General features: G+C 40.0%; 2 protein-coding genes across 2 annotated transcripts in view; one reads left to right on the top strand and one right to left on the bottom strand.

Annotated features, from left to right (window-relative positions):
- The window catches only part of pkn3 (protein kinase N3), a 54,408-nt gene extending 49,445 nt beyond the window's left edge, over nucleotides 1-4,963 (bottom strand). The window contains exon 1 of the mRNA XM_039779799.1: nucleotides 4,694-4,963. Coding sequence (XP_039635733.1) covers nucleotides 4,694-4,744 — 51 coding nt within the window. The 5' untranslated portion in view covers nucleotides 4,745-4,963. The remainder of the gene's footprint in view (nucleotides 1-4,693) is intronic.
- A 2,600-nt stretch (nucleotides 4,964-7,563) lies between these two features.
- LOC120545751 (protein SET-like) lies at nucleotides 7,564-18,775 on the top strand. The gene is made up of 8 exons (XM_039780310.1): nucleotides 7,564-7,791; nucleotides 12,426-12,483; nucleotides 12,574-12,716; nucleotides 14,081-14,184; nucleotides 14,265-14,378; nucleotides 14,637-14,807; nucleotides 17,485-17,613; nucleotides 17,788-18,775. Exons 1-8 carry the CDS (start codon nucleotides 7,722-7,724, stop codon nucleotides 17,806-17,808), a joined length of 810 nt encoding a protein of 269 aa, XP_039636244.1. The 5' UTR covers nucleotides 7,564-7,721; the 3' UTR covers nucleotides 17,809-18,775.
- The last annotated feature ends 452 nt before the right edge of the window (nucleotides 18,776-19,227 follow it).

Below are 19,227 nucleotides of genomic sequence, written 5' to 3' on the forward strand. Positions count from 1 at the left end.
GTAAGTCATGTGGTTATGATACATTCATTAGCCTATTTTTACAAAAATGTCTGCTACGGAGCCATAACGTGAGATCCAAGGTAATGGAGCCTTTAATGCATTGTTGTGTTTCTTTGGAAATAAACAATGAACAAATAGAGTCTTTAAACGCTTCAGATGTAAAGTTATTCGCTGTCAAAGTGACGTCAAAATGAATGGGAGTCAATGGAATGCTAACGGCGGGTTAGTGCTTGTTAGCATCAAAATGGCACCATAGGAGCTACGCTTGCCAGATGCTCGCTTACCCCCTTGTTGTGGTGCAGGTTGGCACAATTTGTTGTTGTCGCCATTTGTGGACCCTAGGCTGTCTACAGAGACCGTGTTTTTTTACAGTGTGTTCTGGGGACAGGCAGCTCGCGGATAGTGAGGAGAGCTGTATGTGACCAAAAATGTTGTAGCCTAAAAAACGCGTGACATATCTTAGAGCACCTTTAAAACGGCTATTTAAAAAGCTTAAAAGTGTTTAAAAGAGATTAAAGGAACCACTGGAGGACAGTCAGTTTCCCCTATCTACCCCAATCTCACACCCCCTGTGAATGAATGCCGTTATATTCAAGCCATTGCCAAATGAGATGAAAACACTGCTAAACTACTTAAAAATGGCGGGTTTGTTCAGGACACCCCCGTCTGTCACTAGCAATGATGACACAGTGATTAGTGGCGATTCTCTCCGACCAATCAGTAGTCTGCAGGTTTTCACATCACCTTTTGGTATCGCTTTGAACCTTGACAGAGCATATTAGTTGTTGTAACTCAAATGTATATCGTCCAATCTGCTCCAAATTTCTCATGCTTAATAAAAGTCCTGCGAGGGCCCATTTATCGCTGCTTGCAGCTTTAATTAGGGTTCAAACTCCCGCAAAACCCGGTGGACGGAATTTCACCAAAATTGGTACACTTTGTCTGGGGGCCGAGTAGGAACCAGGATCTGAAGTATCATTGATTGGTGCATGTGGGCATGGCCTATTTAGCATTATATGCTAAATTATGCCTTTCCTCAAGTTACTGGGGGCTGGAACCATGGACAGTGAATTAAATGGACACAGCGACGCCACAGACTCAATTAGAAGCACTTTTCCGGTGATGGTTGAGCATACTTGCGCAGCTGCTGCGCAGCCTCAAACTGTAGATTTGTAGATTTGACGTAGATTTCTACGTGAGCAACCTGTCTGAAAGTTGTCTGGTAGCTGTGCCAAGAAAAATCTGAATCATTCCCAATCTTGCAGAGACGGAGAGCGTGAGTAGGAGCTGTCCATGAGCGTATGAGCAGGAGCAAAACGTTGCTGAAATATTTTGTTCCGATGCTTTCATGGACTCTCTATGGGCTGACATGAGATACAAGGTTTTGGAGCCTTTTATACATTGTCGTGTTTCTTTAGAAATAAACAATGGACAAATAGAGTCTTTAAATGCTTCAGATGTAAAGTTATTTGCTGTCAAAGTGACGCCAAAATGAATGGGAGTCAATGGAATGCTAGCGGAAGGTGAAGTTTTAAAGGGCATGCCCCTCACACGGTGAGTCCAATTAACATGTAATTCCTCACACAAGTCCAGCTCAAAGTGCTCTATAAAAAAGCCTCATGGACCATAAACGTCCGCCATGATGGCTAATTTGCATAATGTAAAAAAAAAAAAAAAAAATTAAATGAATAGCTATTTGTCAATTATGATTCTATCAAGACCAAAATTGGTATATGGCCTTGCGGGACTGAGATACACATTTCTACTATAAATGAGCAAGATTCGTCATAAAACATGGCCGCCATCAATCAAAGAACTTCGTAAAGGGCGGGGCTAGCAGGGAATTGCCTATAACTCAAGTTCTGTTGTAGCAATCCTGTCTACAATTGATGGAGACATTAAACACCACGACTTGAATGTAGGCTATGTACGAAGTTTCGTTAAAATCCGATAAAGGGGGAGAAATCGCGGGATTTGCTCCATCTATTGTAGTGATGAGACAGGTGTGTGGTTGGTTTCACCACTTTTTCTATAGAGCATTAAACCATCTGAAGTGGTTTTGCTCAGCTTTGTGAAGCTACAAAGCCGCTCAACTCCGCTTGCGGCTTTGACTTTGGCCATTTGGCCAGAGTCGAGGCAAGTCGAGCAGGTACCATGTAATGGAAAAACGCCATAACATTCAGAAGGTTGGCGGTCCGACCCAAGGACTTGCAGTTTGATCTCAAAGTGTAAGAATGTAAGTGAAAGGTACCTGTAACAAGTGAAAGTGCTTTGAGAAGCAGAAAAAATGTTTGAACCCGCAAATTTCCGCTTGTGGCTACTGTTTTTGTTTGTTTTTTGTATTATCAAGCATTTAAGAAAATAATCAGAGAAATAATCAACCACCCAACTTCTGTATTCATGAAAATTGGTGCATATTTTTCCATGTAGCTCTCAGTCTCAGCCCTCCTTCGCTACCAGATGGTCTGACCGCATACGCAGAGTTTGCTGGGGGGCAGGGGGAGCACACATTTGATGTCAGTTTACTAATTGATTGCGGGTTTTGTGTAGATTTGGACTTTTATACATTTATTCCACTTTGTTTAAACGGCGAAGTGGCGAGGCCTCGTTCACCTGTTTGGAGCTGGCTGGTGAATGTGACGCGCGTAGGCCTTGCTGGATACACCATGACCCTTTTTGTAGATCTACTGATCGCTGTGGATTACTTTTTTTTTTCGTGTCATTGGATTACGGCAAAATACAGATCTTTTTTCTTAATGTTTCTGCGTTTGGAGGGGCATCTCAACAGATTGTAGGTCGAACACTGATTGTTCACCGTTACATTTCAATTGAATTATTCCGCCACCGTCTGTCTATTGTGTTCCAAGACAGCCGTGCCGCGATTGGCGATTGATTAATTTACCCAGTGTGCTTTGCTGAATGGTCTCAATGTTTTATTGTTTTATTTCATGTGAATACTAGTTTACTAGAGGAGTAACTTAGTATTTGAAGTAATGCAGTAATGCAGGAAGTGTGCATTTAGTTTCCATGCTTATTCGGTTTCCACAACAATGTTAGTGAGTAAATCTACTGAAATGGCCACCACACCATAACAGTGGAGTGTGATGTGTAAGATGAGAAAGCAGACATGTTAACTAATTTTTGTCATGGCTGTTTAAAAACGATGGGCTAGTATTCAATGGATATGTTTGCCAATCGCAAACCATTACAGAAGGTGTCAAAATGTTGGGGAGGGTCTCTTTTCCTAATTATATTGGAGGGTCATAGAAAACATATTGCTGGCGAAGGGACAGTCAGGTCTATTTTGACGGAAGATCCCAAAACTCCTCTGGTGGACCCTTAAATAAATAACGAACTAAGACATGCTATAAGCAATAATATAAGTTAAATGAAAAGATGCTAAATAGGAACAATAAACATACAGTTAAAAGGTTTTATGACAATATTGTTGGATTTGTTTAAGACTGGATAAAATAATTTTATTTTATCACTCTACTCCACCACTGGATACGAAGCCCAGATATATATAACTATTAGTTTATCAATCCTTTGCTACTAGTTATTGGCTTTGCTGCCAAGCAAAATAACAGCTGCTGTGGTAGGCTGGCTTTGTGTTGGGTATTAGTAGGGGTGGAAATCATCAGAGGCCTCATGACGATATCATCATGATACTTACGTCACGATACATTATTGTGATTTAAACATATTGCAATATTCTGCGATATATTGCAATTCATTACCTTTTTTCCAACTTCAAATGTTTACCAATTTGAAATTATGTCCCCAAAAGGAAACTTTGTCAACATCTGTTTTATCTAAAAAGATAAATTTCTCGGTTTGTTTATCTCATTTCAATTTCATTGCTGCAAAATGGGAGTGTCAAGCAGATAAACTGACAAACAGTATTGCCACGGAAAATGTCGCGATACTATGCTGTAACGATTTCTCCCCCCCACCCCCACCCCTAGTATCTACTCATGTATAAGGGTAGCTATTATCTATCTGCCAATCAAAACAAGTACATCTTTTTTCTGTCCTTGGAAGCGGTGTCAAGTCTGGGTCCCATTATAAACACATTCCATAGTGACCAATAGATAGGACGTAGTTCTAAATGTATTAATTTTATTTAAGCTACTTTATTACATTTTTCTGTAATAGGCTAATACAAAATGAACAAATTACTTATTTTAATAAGGCTAGGCTAAAACTCTCTTGGCAATTCATCTTCTTTCACCAAGACGAACAACAAAATGTCACAGTGTTAGCTAACCTTCCTATTGAAATAAACTATTTTATGTAACTTAATAGATACTGGGTGTCTGCTCGAATAACGTAACAAATTAACTATGCCGATTCTGGAAGAAGGTTACAGACATGTCGAGGAGGTAACTAAGTCTTACCGTATTTTCTGTTCTTAAATAGGAGTCGTTAAAATAGTTAGCTACATCCATACATTAAAAACTCTGAGGTAGCCTATTTGTCGGACAACCACAAAGACAGGAACAATGAGGAGAGGCAAACAAGACAAACAGGAACATCCAGTGCGCCTGTATGGCAAAGTAGCAACTGTTTTTAACCTAACTTTAAACTGAACGTCGGGTAATATTATTGGTATCGTAATATTGGCACCTAATATTCCCATGATAACTAAACTTAATTTGACGAATAAGACAACCTGTGGCATTACATTTACCTGTAGTGTTAAACCCGACATGGTGGCTGTCAGTTTGTCTGTGCTGGACATTCACACAGCGTCAAAATCTGCTGCAGCTGCCAACGCTCTTCTTCGGGCCAGAAAGTAGGCCTAAGAGAAACAGCTTCAGGAGGAGTTGCACTAGCTTAGGTAAACTGAAAGCGGAATGTGAAATTTAACGACTGCTGAGGCTGCTCACAGGCGATCCATTGAGGGTGTACTTATGTCCATAATGGAAACAAATCGGAGTCAAAGGTTTCAATTGGGTTAAACTGGAGCTCGACGCAAAACTGACGTCAGTAGATGGCGGCTGGATTGGACACTGCAAGAACCAATCAAATTCGATCATTCAATGCACCTGCCAAGGTGATGCGTTCACGTGTATAGTATATGATCTCCTCTCACTCATTACCTTTAGTAATAAAGCCAAACACAATCTTTAGATAAAAGGAAATATGCACTGTGTTGTTGTTATTGACTTAACATTAATTAAGTTTATAATAAACTGGACAAAAAACTACTCTAAGGGTCGAAATAGCATATCCGTTTTAAGACAATTGTTGCTGTAGCTTTGTTCCCCCATCCTGCTCAGCTCATGTGCCCTTGAGCAAGGACCTGACATCTGACATCTCTCCATACATAAGGCATGTGTATAGGACGTGTGTGTGTGTGTGTGTGTGGTGTGTGTGTGTGTGTGTGTGTGTGTGTGTGTGTGTGTGTGTGTGTGACAAAGTGAAAAAAATGATAATTAATAAAGTCTTCTTTATTAATAAATCTTAATTTTATAATAATAAATCTCATTCTTCTTTCGTGAAAGGCTGAAAGGGGGATTTAAAAAAGCATTGTGGCACTAGAAACTGAAAAAGTTGGCCCCTCAGTAATCAAATCCAAATCCAGCTGTACATCTTAGATCAACAAAGGTTAGAGTAGGGATAAAGGTAAACTGCACAACCACACTTTTTTAGCATCAGCATATTCATTGGCGATTTTAGACCCTTTTTAGAGGGGCTCAAGCCCCCCCTAAATTTTATCCCAGCCCCCATAAAAAATAAATTTTGTTTAAAAAAAAATCTATTTTAGTGCTTCAAGTGAGAGTTTGTGAACTTGTCGGTTAGTGATAAAGGACAAATAATTACAGGTTCAAAGGGCTTTAATATCCTCCCTTTTTCATGTGCAGCATTAAGTCCAACCAAAGCCATGTTGTTAGCATATTTAAGGAGATTAACATTGCTGCTGTCTACAGTTATGTCATAATATAAATTGAAAATAACATAAGACAACACGGCATTGTGGTGCTCCAGTATTTAAAACGAGCTCGTCTGAGTAGACCCCATTCATTAAAACTCTCTGAGGGCGATCAGTTAAAAAATGTCTAATCCAGTGAATGAGCCCACCATTCACATTCATCATAAAAAGTCTTTCTAAAGGAGTGTCAATTTGCATACTATTAAAAGAAGAAATAAAATCAATAAAAAGAACAAGAGCAAAGGATCTTGGTTGTTGCAGGTGTTTAGCTATTTGATCCACAAGAGTAACAGTTGCAGCCTGTGTGCCCCTGTGTGACCTAAGCAATGGTCGACTGTGCTCATAGCACTTGATTTTAAGCTCCATATTGATATAAGACTATGCTAGTAGCATCTCTGTAATCGTTTTAGGGAACTATACCAGCTGTTTACAATATGCATTAACTGAAAAGCTGGCACATTTGGGTTGACACAAACTACAATGTCTAGTTACAAACTACAATGTCTAGTTACAAACTACAATGAGCAATAACAACGGTGTCTGTCCCCCGAGCACTTAAATGAATTAAACCATAAGTAAACAAAACCCCCTGACACTCCCACTCATATTAATACTCATATTTCTCAAATCTCAACTCCGAGGGGGAGTTGCAGCCATTTTCAACTCATGCCTATTAATGAATCCTAAACTAAATTATAACTCGTTTGAAAGCCTTGTTCTTAATTTTTTACATCCAACTTGAAAAACATTACAGCCACCGCGCTCCAGGTCCGTATTCTGAATTTGTATCTGAATTCTCTGAGTTTGTATCAAGTTAAGTCCTTAAATCAGACAAAGTAAATATTGTAGGTGATTTTATTATTCATTGACAACGCGTTCATCTCACAACTAGATTCAGTTGGTTTCAGTCAGTGTCATTATATCAGCATGGTGGCCCAATCCAGACTATGGTGTGCACTACATCTATTATGTCTATGGTGCGCACGCAACCTGAGTAACTCAGGTTACGTCAGTTGATTGATAGACTCACTCATATAGATATGACTGCATGCGGCAAGGAAATGTAGGTAACGTAGGCTACACTACACCTCAGAGAGCTATATTGAGGAATTCGGTTTTGGTGCGCTTTGGCGCCATCTAAAGGCCCCCAAACTGCTGCACGCTCGTGAAACACACCGAGTATGCAACTCCATTCGGAAATCTGTCTGTTCAGTGTTTACTTATACTTAGGCTACTAATTTATTTACAAAAAACATCATATTTATTGTTAAATCTATGAACTCTTTATAAATTCGGCATATAATTAATGTTGCTGTTTTTTTTTTAAGTTATTAACGCCGCTCGCTCCTGCAGATAACATTACACAGCACGTGGAAGTTATATTTCACTTTCAATTTGCTAGAGATCTTTCAAATAGTTAAAGTAAAAGTAAACCATTTCGTTTACTGAACATTGTGTAATGTGGAGAGACAACCAAAATGAACTAGCGCGTCGCGTCCCTTGACTTGAACACCGACGGATTTGAGTAGACTGTTCACAGCCTGTAGCTTTTTGGTGTAGTGCCGCACTCCAGTCAGCTGGTGGCAGAAGAGCACCATACATGTGTTTACCGACCGAGTGCCACAGAGATAAACAAGCGTGCGAAGCTGCTGCGTTCATTCCTCTTATCGTGGGCTTCAAGCACGCACTCTATTAAGGTGGAAGTAACTTTTATCCTCCAGAGAAGAGTTCTAAAACACCCGGAATATACATCTGGCCAAAAGTGTCACGGCAAACGATAACCATGTCGGCCTCATCGGCGAAAGTCAATAGAAAGGATAATTCAAATCACGACGGAGCGGACGAGACCTCTGGTAACGTTAAGGAATGGCGGTTATCCTGTAACGTAGCCTACAACGCCATTTTCATTTGTTTTTCGTCATTTTGTTATTTTCAGTGTAGCGTCAGTTTGTTGTGTAGTATCGAATAAGAAAGCTTAATTTAACTTTTCCTGCACACGTTGGGGCAAAATGTTGTGCAGGACTGTGCATGGAGCATGGTAGCACAGGCTAACTATTTAGCCAGCGTGAGAGGTTAGCTAGCCATTAACGTTAGCTCACATTAGCTACTAGTTCACATGAAGGAGGCCGGTATTTGCATTGAAAAAGCTGCATTTAGTGTGATGTGCAGTTATTGTTCATGCAGACAATTGTAGAGGTTTTGTTGTAGGGAGGTAACGTTATTGATTAAATCGCATGCTGCTGTGCTTTTCTTCATAACGTTACACCTTTGCGACTGGAGTTTCTTTAACGATTGTTTGTCCACACTATTAGCAAGTGCAACATTTACCGGATGTTATTCCGTTTTCCATCGGTCAAGGAAGGCTGAACACTGATAACGTTGACGTTAGCTGTTTAACATAACCATGCTTGCGAGCTTGGCTTTTGTGTGCTGATTGGTAGTTTAGCAAATTGTAAACAAGCGCTTCTTATTATTTTAGATAGCTATAATGTCGATTTGAGGAGGCATTATAAATGCTGATATTTGTTATGCGCAAAGAGGCTTTAGTAACATCAGTGTGAAGCAAATTGCATCGAGACATAGCTGAGCCCCTCATTCAAACCAGGCCGCCTTTAGCAGCAACAGGAAGCTCTAGAGGCAAAGGGTCTGTCTGCTATGCATCCAACACACACATACACCAACCGAACGCACCACGGCTGGCGTCCTGCGTTATATTTAACACACTGAGAAATGACTGAGAATCGAGTTGGTTGCTATACAACAACATAATTTTAAAACTATGTAAAGATGTACGTGAGACCAGTGAATATAAATACTGGAGGTTCACATCGTTACGCGGCTCCCCCCTGTGGTAGTTTATAGCCACGACGTTCCGGTTCCGGGATTGCTCCGGTGCAGGAAATTCCGCCAGATGCATTCTTCTTTCTTTATGTTGGAATTTTAAACTCTGGTGGATTTATGAGGACTATGGTTAACTGCTCCTCAGATCGCTGCATGGTAAATTGAGACAGCTAGCTAGATATCTGTCAAATCTGAGTTCTCTCGCACGACTAAAACAACTTTTTAAAGCCTCCCGAGGCTATTTTGCAGCGGCTCTGTGTGGAGCTTTGCACCGCCCAAGACGATTCTGAGCTCAGGCTGGAAACCTGTACATTTATCTATCCTGCTTCCGTTACAAATCTGCAAGAACCAATCACAAACTGGCTTATCCACTTGTCATGCTATTAACGTTTAAGCAGCTTTTTGTTTACATTCAACAAGCTGTCCACCGAAGCGTAGCAACCCGTTGTTGTTGCTGCTACGTCACCCAGATCGTTGGTCTGATTGGTTGAAGCACTAACCAATTGCGTATATAGTAGTGCTGGGCAGTATGACCAAAAATTTGTATCGCGGTATTTTTTAAGATTATGGTGGTTTCACGGTATTTGTTTTCTTTTGCTTGACTGGGCCTTTTATATAGGTTTATAATGGCTTATTGTATTGCATATCACAAAAACATTTACAAAATAAACAAATCAAATGACTACACATACAAACAACTTTAACATTGTTTCTCTTTCAAAACAAAATAGTTGTAAGATAGTTGTATAAACGCTACCTTGGCCACAGGTAGGTTAGGTTGTTGTAGAAACGTGGGCGACTGAACGTAGCTCCTCTGTCAGCCTCCTTTGCTGTTTGAATAACGTTAGCAGGTTGGCGGATGTATTTCAGCGAGGAAAGACATCTTAAATCCAGTGTTTTAATCATTGCTCTGAACCCGTCTTTCTCAACGGTCTGTAGCGGGACCGGAGGTGGATTGTTATTGAGTTCATAATGTTGCTCCGCTGCATACTTGAAGTGACGTGTCTTAACGTTAGCACGGCCGAGTTAACGTTAGCGCAACCAAGTAATGTTAGAGCGACGGACAACAATAGTGGCTAAATTATGTCCGATTTTTTAGAAACAAAAAAACTTTGGAACAACAGACGGCGCCTCTCTTAAGCATATGTTGTTCTAGTGTATCTCCGGTCTTTCTTCATCCTCTAACTTTCTTCTCTGTTCTTGAATGTGCAGTAGCGACCAGAGCCTCTCCCAGCTTAACAGACTGTTATGCTACCTGGCTAGCTAACGGCTATAATGTTACCCAACATGCCATCTGGCAGTGTAAAATTGTTAGTGTTAGAAATTGTTTAAGTCACAAATTGTTGTGTGCTATGGTGTTTTACAACTAACTCTCTTTAACAGCTTAAAGAGAGTTAGTTGTGGGTTATTAATTGTTGTTATAAAGTTACTACCATGAGTGAGAAGGGTACGCATTTAACAGGGCTCCCGTTCTCAATTCACTCGCAGATTACTTCGGCCGTAGCGCTCTCTGCAGCAATGCACAGGTATTACGATATATGAAAAATTCATATCGTATGGGGAAATTAATACCGGTATAAACCGTTGATCACTCCTCTTGTGCAGTAGAAAATACAGAGCAGGCTCCCCAGACTAATGTTCAATCTTAAAAGATTGAGCTAGGTCTGGTGATAGCCAGACTAGTGGCAACCACCACTTCAGCCTAAATGCACTACCCCCATTCAAAATGAATAGCAGTGTTTCCCATAGGTTGAGTTGCAGTGGTAATGGCTGGGTTGAGTAATAATGGGTTCAGTTATAAACTAGTCAAAGGAAGGTGAAAACAATGACTACATAACATTATCAGATACTTTAGAAAGAAAAAAATATTTACATAGTAAACAAATTAGACTAAAGATGATACAGATGAAAATATTGACACAATTTCAGGGTAGTTAGATATTACAATGTTGCACTCGGTTCTGCATTTCTGCTGCTTTCAGTATTATGCTAAAATACAAAAAAAATCTTGTTTTAAACGAATGACAAAAGCGTAGCCTGTACTATGATCTATACAGAAAGTTACATGTTATCATAATATCAACACTGTTCCCTCCTAACTCCAGTTAAATCATATAAGACTAGGGCTATCTAAAGTAAATTCTCGAGCATTGTTCGTTTTTTGAAGTGTATTAATCGGTGATTTGGGGATCCTAAACGCGCTGTTCTGTACTACATGTACATTATTTCCTTTAGGATTTTTTTTAGCAGTGGGGGCAGGTCCGAACATTGACATATAGGCTAAGCATTCTGTAGCAAATAACAATAAACCCACTATTAATTACATTATCTTAATGCAGTGTCACTACTTCAGCATGTAAATAATGCACCTCAAATACAAACGTTCTCTGACATGCACTCTAACAATGCAGCCCCTATTTCTGATACCGTGGGGGGCAGAAATGTTGCCGTGGTCAAATCAACATAGAGGAAACACTGATGTATACAGGTCCTGTGGCACTCATTTAGATCTCATCTGAGCAGTATTCTGTCATTCAATCACCTCTGAGTTGTAGTTTAAAACTTTTACAGACAATTTAATAAAATTTAAGGGTTTTATTCGGGTTCGGGTCCACAGATACAGTTAATTGATACAGGCACGGAGAACTGAAGAGGCGGTTAGCTAGCTAGCCTGCCGCGGAGAGGGGTAACAACCAGACTCTGATAAATGACGTTCGGGGAGCTTTCACAGCAGTGTGGCAGCGTTGTTTCTACAGTTTTATTAATCCCACTGCAGCATGCTACTACTAAAGTAACGATAGCCTGTCTGAGCAAGTGCAACGTTGACGCTGTCGTGCACGCGGCACACAACTTCACGAGGGGGAGGGGCTGGAGGCAGCTGGTCTGTGTGCGCTGTAAAAAAATACACCGTTGTTTTGAAAGAAAATTGAATTTGGATTGTATCTACCTGAGCGGGTCTCAATTTACCTGGGCGGTGCGCCCAAGTACAACCTACGTATGGGAAATACTGAATAGAAATACCTGCGTTTTTGCTGAATTGTCTGAGGGCCGCCACAGTGTGTGTGTTGTCAGAAGATGGTAAATTCAATCCATCACACTTGCAGTAAAAAATGTGATATCAACATAAACAGGCAGCTGCATCAATTCATGAAACATGTACAAGTGAGGCTCACTGAATTGAGTTTTTCTGAAAATAGTTTGAGTGTAGTGTATTTTAGCTTTGTGTGAAGCAAGAATATGAATAGTTCCTGCAACAGAGCAGATGACCATAAGGTTACAACTCCTCGTCAATGGCGTAAGGATGTCAGAGATACAAGTGTCTTGCTAAAGGTGAACCCCTTACCATAGTGACAATTGGTCTGTGGCTTCAATTGCATTTTCAGTTTGTTTCTGAATCTGGCATCGTGTGTATGTCAATAGGACTCCTCATCCTGGCTGTCCAAATATAAACCTTGAGTGGTTTATTTAAGCGGAAAGGCCTCTCAGCTATGGCGCTACAATCCAATGAAACTACTCTGATTTCATATCTAGAACAATACAACATGTCATGGGAATGTGTAGGCCTAGATGTCTAGCTGCATATTGATAATCATTTAATTTTTATTTATTATACCCCTTTTATTAAGTTTAAAAATGTTCCTTTCAGAAAAAGAGCAACAGGAAGCAATTGAACACATCGACGAAGTACAGAATGAAATTGACAGGTGAGTTTGACTCTTGTTTGGGTAATGAAAGATGGGTGCATTTCGAAAATGTTCTTAGTGACATGCTTTTGACTTTTTTTTTCTCCCCAGACTGAACGAACAGGCAAGTGAAGAAATTTTAAAAGTAGAGCAGAAGTACAACAAATTACGCCAGCCCTTCTTTCAGAAGCGATCAGAACTCATAGCCAAAATCCCCAACTTCTGGGTCACAACATTCGTCAACCATCCACAAGGTAATTTATCATAGTTTGTTGCCATTCTTTTATTTGTATGTGTATTAGGGCTGTCAATGGAATAAAATATCATTCGCCAATTTATCACACATTATTTTAAATCTAAAAGAGGGATATTTGTCAAGTATTTAAAGGAGAATTCCAGTCGATTTCAACACGTAGCTAGTTTGTAAATTTGGCGTGCTGTCAGTAGCAAGAAAAACGAAAACAATCGCTGTTGCTTACACCGTGTTGTCCTCCTGCTACAGTTTCCACCCAGGAGGCTGAAACAGGGCAAGTTTTAAACATGCTCCTGTTGTTTCATATGTAAGGCAGCAATAACTCGATAACGTTTTAAATTTGACAGCCATAATGTGTATATATTGTGACTAACTTCTTTGCTTGTAACAGAAATTATCATTAGTGGAGTAAGTGGCCATTGTCTCAATTTATTACTAGGGCTGTCAAAATTAACACGTTAATTGTTGCGTTAATTTTTTAATATTTAACTCGTTAAAAAAAATTAAGAAATTAGTTTGTTTACTTCATGTGGCGGCTGAGAAACGTAATACGTCTACATAACAGCAGGCGGCGCTACTCTGTATTGTTGCCCAAGTAATGAAAACCGGCAGCTGATTGGACGAACGCGTCACATGGGTTTTTTTCTCCGTAAATTCAAAGCCAGACTGTCATGGCGGCCGTTCAGAATACGATCTCATATTGTACTAAAATAGTTCACTGAAACAAGTTTCTGAAAACATTTTAAGCGAGAAATAGGCCATGCAGTTGCTGAATCTGTCTTCATTTCAGATCAGCAAAGGTCAGTTTAGAAGATTTTCGTCAAATTTTGACAGACTAGTCACCTCTTTCCGCTCGCCATTTCCGGGTGAGTCTCGACTGCCCTGCCGCCGACTGAACACAGGCTCGTTGGAGATGAACTGCGCCTCGCCTGTAAAGTAGACGAGAGCAGGCGACAGCAGCCGGGGGTGGTGACAAAAATCTGCTCTCAAGTCGGACAGTTTCTAGCCGTTTCCAGCAGCCTTCAGCAGGATTAAGCCAAATTGTTGCTGCTGTTGTTCTGAAAGATATTAAACATTCTGAACTTAGCAGAACCTTTCCTTGTTTGTTTTTTTCTTCATATTTGCAAAGTTGTGATTTAGCATTTAAATATCCATTATTACAAGCTTCAGTCTCAATTTAAAAAAGCGATTAATTGCGATTAATTACAGCAAATTGTGCAATTAATTAGTTAATTTTTTTTAATCGATTGACAGCCCTATTTATTACACTATGCTTTTACTTGTTATGTATTGTTCATTAGCTCACATAAGTGTCTGATAAGCAGCTAACGGTGTCTGTGCATGGTCTACGTGTCTGACCTGTAGTTTCAGCTCTTTTGGGGGAGGAGGACGAGGAAGCACTTCATTACTTGTCGAGGGTTGAGGTCACTGAGTTCGAGGATATCAAGTCTGGATACAGAATAGATTTTGTGAGTTGTCAGGTTCATTTTGTATTTGTACATTCGAAATGGCATGCGTGACATTCTGATACGTGTTTTCTTTTCTGTAGTATTTTGACGAGAATCCGTACTTTGAGAACAAAGCCCTTTCCAAAGAGTTTAATGTAAATGAAAGTGGAGATCCTGTTTCCAAATCAACTGAAATCAAATGGAAAGCTGGAAAGGTTGGTTTGCATTTTACTTTGGCTTATATGTGTTCTTATGTAACTCTTAAAATGACTAACCCAAGGAGTAGAAAAACATAATTAAATAAACTAAATTATGTTTCACCATAGTGCTATACATCCCATTGCACTATTTATCCTTCAACCTTTCTCTAGTCCTCCCCAATGTTGGGCTTACTGTATGTTTTAATGTTTTTGCACATGTAACAATGGTTGATTATAACCTTCAATCTCGACCAAACACATTTTACTTCTCAGGACCTGACAAAGCGTATAGGCCAGTCGCCAAACAAAGCTGGGAAGAAACGGCAGCATGAAGAGCCAGAGAGCTTCTTCACCTGGTTTACTGACCACTCGGATGCAGGAGCTGATGAGCTGGGAGAAGTGATCAAGGATGACATCTGGCCTAATCCGCTGCAGTACTATTTGGTAGGCTTTGCTCTTCACCTAGTCTTCTAGTCTTATACCCTTTTCACCCTAATTTCTTTTTTAACATGGGAAAACTTTTTTTAATAGTTTTTAAATGAGAGTGAAGCATTTTATAGTTTCTTTTGCATAGCTGAGTGTGTCACGTTTTTTTTGTAGGAGCGCCCTGAGTTTAATAAACTTTAACTCGGGGCGGAAAAAGACGTCATTTAACTTCACAGCAAAATTTGCACGCCTGTTTAATACATTTAAATTGCAGGTGTTTGTTTATCAATGTGGTGACCCCCCCCCCACTCCTACTAGATCTCACACTATAAAACACATATCCAATCTAGGGATGTCACAATACCAAAAATCTAGTAGTCGGTACAGATGCCACCATAAGTACACAATACTAGATACCAAAGTCGATACCACGGTGCGTACAAAAAGGAAAAAAACAATAATACTCAACATTAATTCCTTTATTCAAGCAGTTGAACATTATAAAAACACAACAATAGTGGCATTTTGACTTCAAATAAAAAATAAAATGATCAACTTTTACCACTGTACTTTCCTGGTGGACATCCTCCTTTTGGCTGATAGTGGCAAAAAAGAAAGAAAGAGGGAGAGAAAGATATTTTAGTTATTAAACATACGGTCTGACAATGACTAAAGCTAATAAAACAGGGCAGGCTACAGGTGCTAAGGTGTACTCATAAACACCCAGGTGAGTATAATGCAAGCATTAGTTTAAATTCACTGACATGGTGGCAGGCCAAAAATATTTATTAAAAAATTAACATTTCAATAATTATTAAATCCAGTGACATTAGGCCACATGTTGCTGATAGGACACAGGCTGAATGGCGATGCATGGTAGCCCATTGGGAGGTAGTTCATAACGTTAGAATGCGTTAGCGTCGTTAACAAATAACTGGCTATTGCAAACATTACACGGAGCATACAGTTAGCCGGTTTCACGGCAACAATGCCAGCTGCCTCAAAAACAAGTGTTTCAGGATGATTAGAAGTTTTACAGTTTGTATATGATGTTAGCATGACTTGAAACTCACTCACCTTCGCCAAATTCGAGGTGTTTCCTCCTTTTTGTTTGAAATGGACGATGGCATAGTTTGCATACCAGCTTCAGAGCATCAATTATATTTCTGTTGTCATCCACTTGGTATTTCCATATTAAACTAAACTTTTTGCTATCTTATGTAGTTTTTCCCATTTGCTTGTAGATGTGGTTCTTTACCAATTGTGGCCCTACTTGTAAACACTTAAGCGTATATTGGGGTGCATCAAATTTGAATGGGAAATTTTAATTTCAAAATATCAATTTGGCTGGCATTGCATTTTGTTCCAATTAACATAAAAATGACTTTTGCAAAGTTTTGAGGAATTCCATTGAGCTTTAGGGGTGCCACCTAACACATGAACTTTGGCGAAATTTCAAAAAAATTGCAATTTTTAGTCTAATTGCCAAAAGGTTGACCTGGAAATGTTGAGTACAGTGAACTTTTATACAGTAACATGTTCTATAGGGTTATCAAAGTAAAATTTGTTTGTTTGGGCAACTTGGGCATTTCTCAGAATTCAACTTTCAAGATTCTCCATTCATTTGTCCTATAGACAAAATGAATGGAGATCAATGGGACATGTTCACGTGGCCTTACCCTGAATTTTGTGCAGCAGTGATGGATGTCAGACACACATATAAAGTTTAATTGACTTTATTATTAAACACAAAGGGCGATACTGACACACTTAAAAGAACAAACTCTCTCTAGTGGCTAACTCACTGGCAACTAACAGGGCCTAATGGTAAGAGCTGACACTAACTAAACTTAAAACCTAATTGCTCAGTCTGTGCCAGAGTCTGCTCCACTGAGCAACATCACCAGTGAGAAAGAGAGAGGAATTGGAACCTGAACTCTGAACCTAGCCAGTGCGTTCCTTCCCCGATATGTCTCCCCACCCGCCACCCAAGAGTAACCGTCCTATTCAGGTATTGGCTTGCGTTTGCAGCGGCGAAGGTTTGGCTGTTGGTTGCGGTCATGTTCAACTGCCTGCAGCACATTCTGCAGGTGCTGCTCCTTCCTTGCCACTGCGACGAAGTTGGATGTGAGCTTGACGCCACGCTCGGCACAGTCATTGACCACGTTCATTGCACGTACATTGACCTCACTTTTTTTGAAAACAGCATTGGTCGCCCATTCCTCCACATCGAGAGACATAAATTCTGGATCAATGTGCAGCTGGTGCATTCCAAACCAACAATCCTTATTGGTGAGGTCAGCCAAGCTGGTGGTTGGCAAGAGGGTGGGGAACTTTGGCTTGCCAAAGCGCTGCTCAGGGATGTGCAGGGGGAGATCAGCGGGCTTGTGTTCAAAGATCGCTCTGGCAAGTGCACGCTTGTCATCATTGGGCAGTATGTGCTGCCCGTATCAGTTCCGGAAGAATTGCAACCTTGGTACCGTCACTACCAACGGTACCTACACTACTACAGAAAAACAAGTACATCACGTTTTAAGAATGTTGGTACCGAAGTATCTGTTCTTGTGACAATCCATCCTCCAGAAGAATTTCGGATCCCACAGCAGACATATGCGTTTCTTGTAAATCATCACTCTTTTAACGCTGAAATATTAAGGCCTTTACGCCAGGTGGTTAATTTCTGATTGTTCCCAAGGTCCCTGACATGGAGGACGAGGAAGGTGACGGTGATGATGATGATGACGATGAAGAGGAGGGTCTGGAAGATATTGATGAGGGGGAGGAAGAGGAAGGTGAAGATGATGAGGATGGAGAAGATGGAGAGGTAAGGATACTGTAGATGTGAGTAATTGGTTACTGGAGTGTTGAACCAGTAATTGTTATCAATGAATGAATGAAGACACTTCCTCTGCAGAAGTCCCTAAACGTGTTTAATAGTAACTCTCAAATGAAAAGCGCAATGAATCCACCAATGTAATGCTTTTTCTTTTTCTTTCAGGATGACTGTGAGGATGATTAAACATTTCAACCCACACATTTTCCCAGTCCTCCCTCTGTGATAATCCTACAACCCACGGGAGCAATATTTTTGTTTGTTTTTTTGGGGCAGGGTGGTGTTTGTAAAAAACGAAACAAAAAAAATATTTTTTCCTGTGTCATCAGCCTGTCCGTCCTCTTCTTCTGCAGTCACAGCCTGTCCATAATCATAATGCCATGTCTTAAGACCAGTTTCATACACAGCAGGTCTGCATTGGGTTGGGTGGGGTGGGGTGGGGGTGTCGGTGGCTCTCCTTAAGTCTCACCTGTAGTCTCACCTGTTATTGTTTCTCTACATCTCCCAAAGACATGCGAAAGAATATTTAAAAAAAAAAAAAAATTGTAGCATTCTGCACACCATCCTACGTAGATTTGAAATACGTACCATAGAAATTTAAAATATGACAGTTTCTGTTGAAGTTGTGAGTTCAATAAAAAATAAGCCATGGTGCAGTGATAACTTAATCATAGCATCCTTAGCCACATATATAATATATGCGGTGGTGGTGGGTACTAAGGCTTATTAGAAGTTGCATTTTCCTTTGTAACTTATTGTACTAATGGAACTGATTGAAAGCACCAGCTTGTTCCTTTCAACCGTTGTAAATGTTTTTTGGATATACATGTATCTTGGTATGACAGTTGTTTATTGTACACAGTTTAATGCGGAGGTGTGGTGGGGCTTTGACACCAAATCTGGACTTCTGTTAAATACATTTTCATTATCTTGTATTTCAGACACCCACAAGGTTTGAAATTTTTTTATAGAAACAACCTAAAAATCTAATTTTGATCTTGACCTAACACTTTTGAGATGGGAGATGAAAAAGATTTCTGTAGAGTCCTCTGTTGGAGTCTGGAGCAATTCTCCTGTTCACTGGAAACCTGTTCACATTAAATTAAGTGTACCAGTTGCTTTGTTACAATAAATAAAATAAATGTAAACATGATGTTTGGAGTAGTTTGATTACATTTGGGCATTTCAGCTTTGTTTTTCACGTACTTGAGGTCATTAGGCCAGTCCACAAGTTATACAGTTGATTACACTTGAATGCATTGCATTTGTGGATATTTTTTGCTCAGACAAGTTAAAATATGACTTTTGCTGACTTATGGCTCTCTGTTAACATTATTAATGGTCCTGTTAAATTCCCCTTTTGGCGCTTTTCCATTACATGGTACCGGCTCGACTCGACTCGCCTTGACTCTACTCTCCTTTTTTGGTTTTCCATTACGAAAGAAAGTACCTGGTACCTGCTAACAGATACTTTTTTTTTTTTTTTAGTACCTCCTCGGTCGAGGTTCCAAGCGAGCTGAGGCGAGCCGAAACGGTGACATGAAACCCTGCAGGCTGCTGACTGGTCGGAAAGAATCGTCACTGATCACTGCATTGCTAGCGAGA

This window comes from Perca fluviatilis, chromosome 17 (genome assembly GCF_010015445.1).
Source record: "Perca fluviatilis chromosome 17, GENO_Pfluv_1.0, whole genome shotgun sequence".
NCBI classification, from domain to species: Eukaryota; Metazoa; Chordata; class Actinopteri; order Perciformes; family Percidae; genus Perca; species Perca fluviatilis.

What these genes read in the sequence shown, in the direction of transcription:
- LOC120545751 (XM_039780310.1), top strand. Translation starts at nt 7,722, where the DNA reads ATGTCGGCCTCATCGGCGAAAGTCAATAGAAAGGATAATTCAAATCAC. An exon ending in CGGAGCGGACGAGACCTCTG is followed by an intron (nt 7,792 to 12,425) that starts GTAACGTTAAGG and finishes TGTTCCTTTCAG; the next exon opens with AAAAAGAGCAACAGGAAGCA. An exon ending in GTACAGAATGAAATTGACAG is followed by an intron (nt 12,484 to 12,573) that starts GTGAGTTTGACT and finishes TTTTCTCCCCAG; the next exon opens with ACTGAACGAACAGGCAAGTG.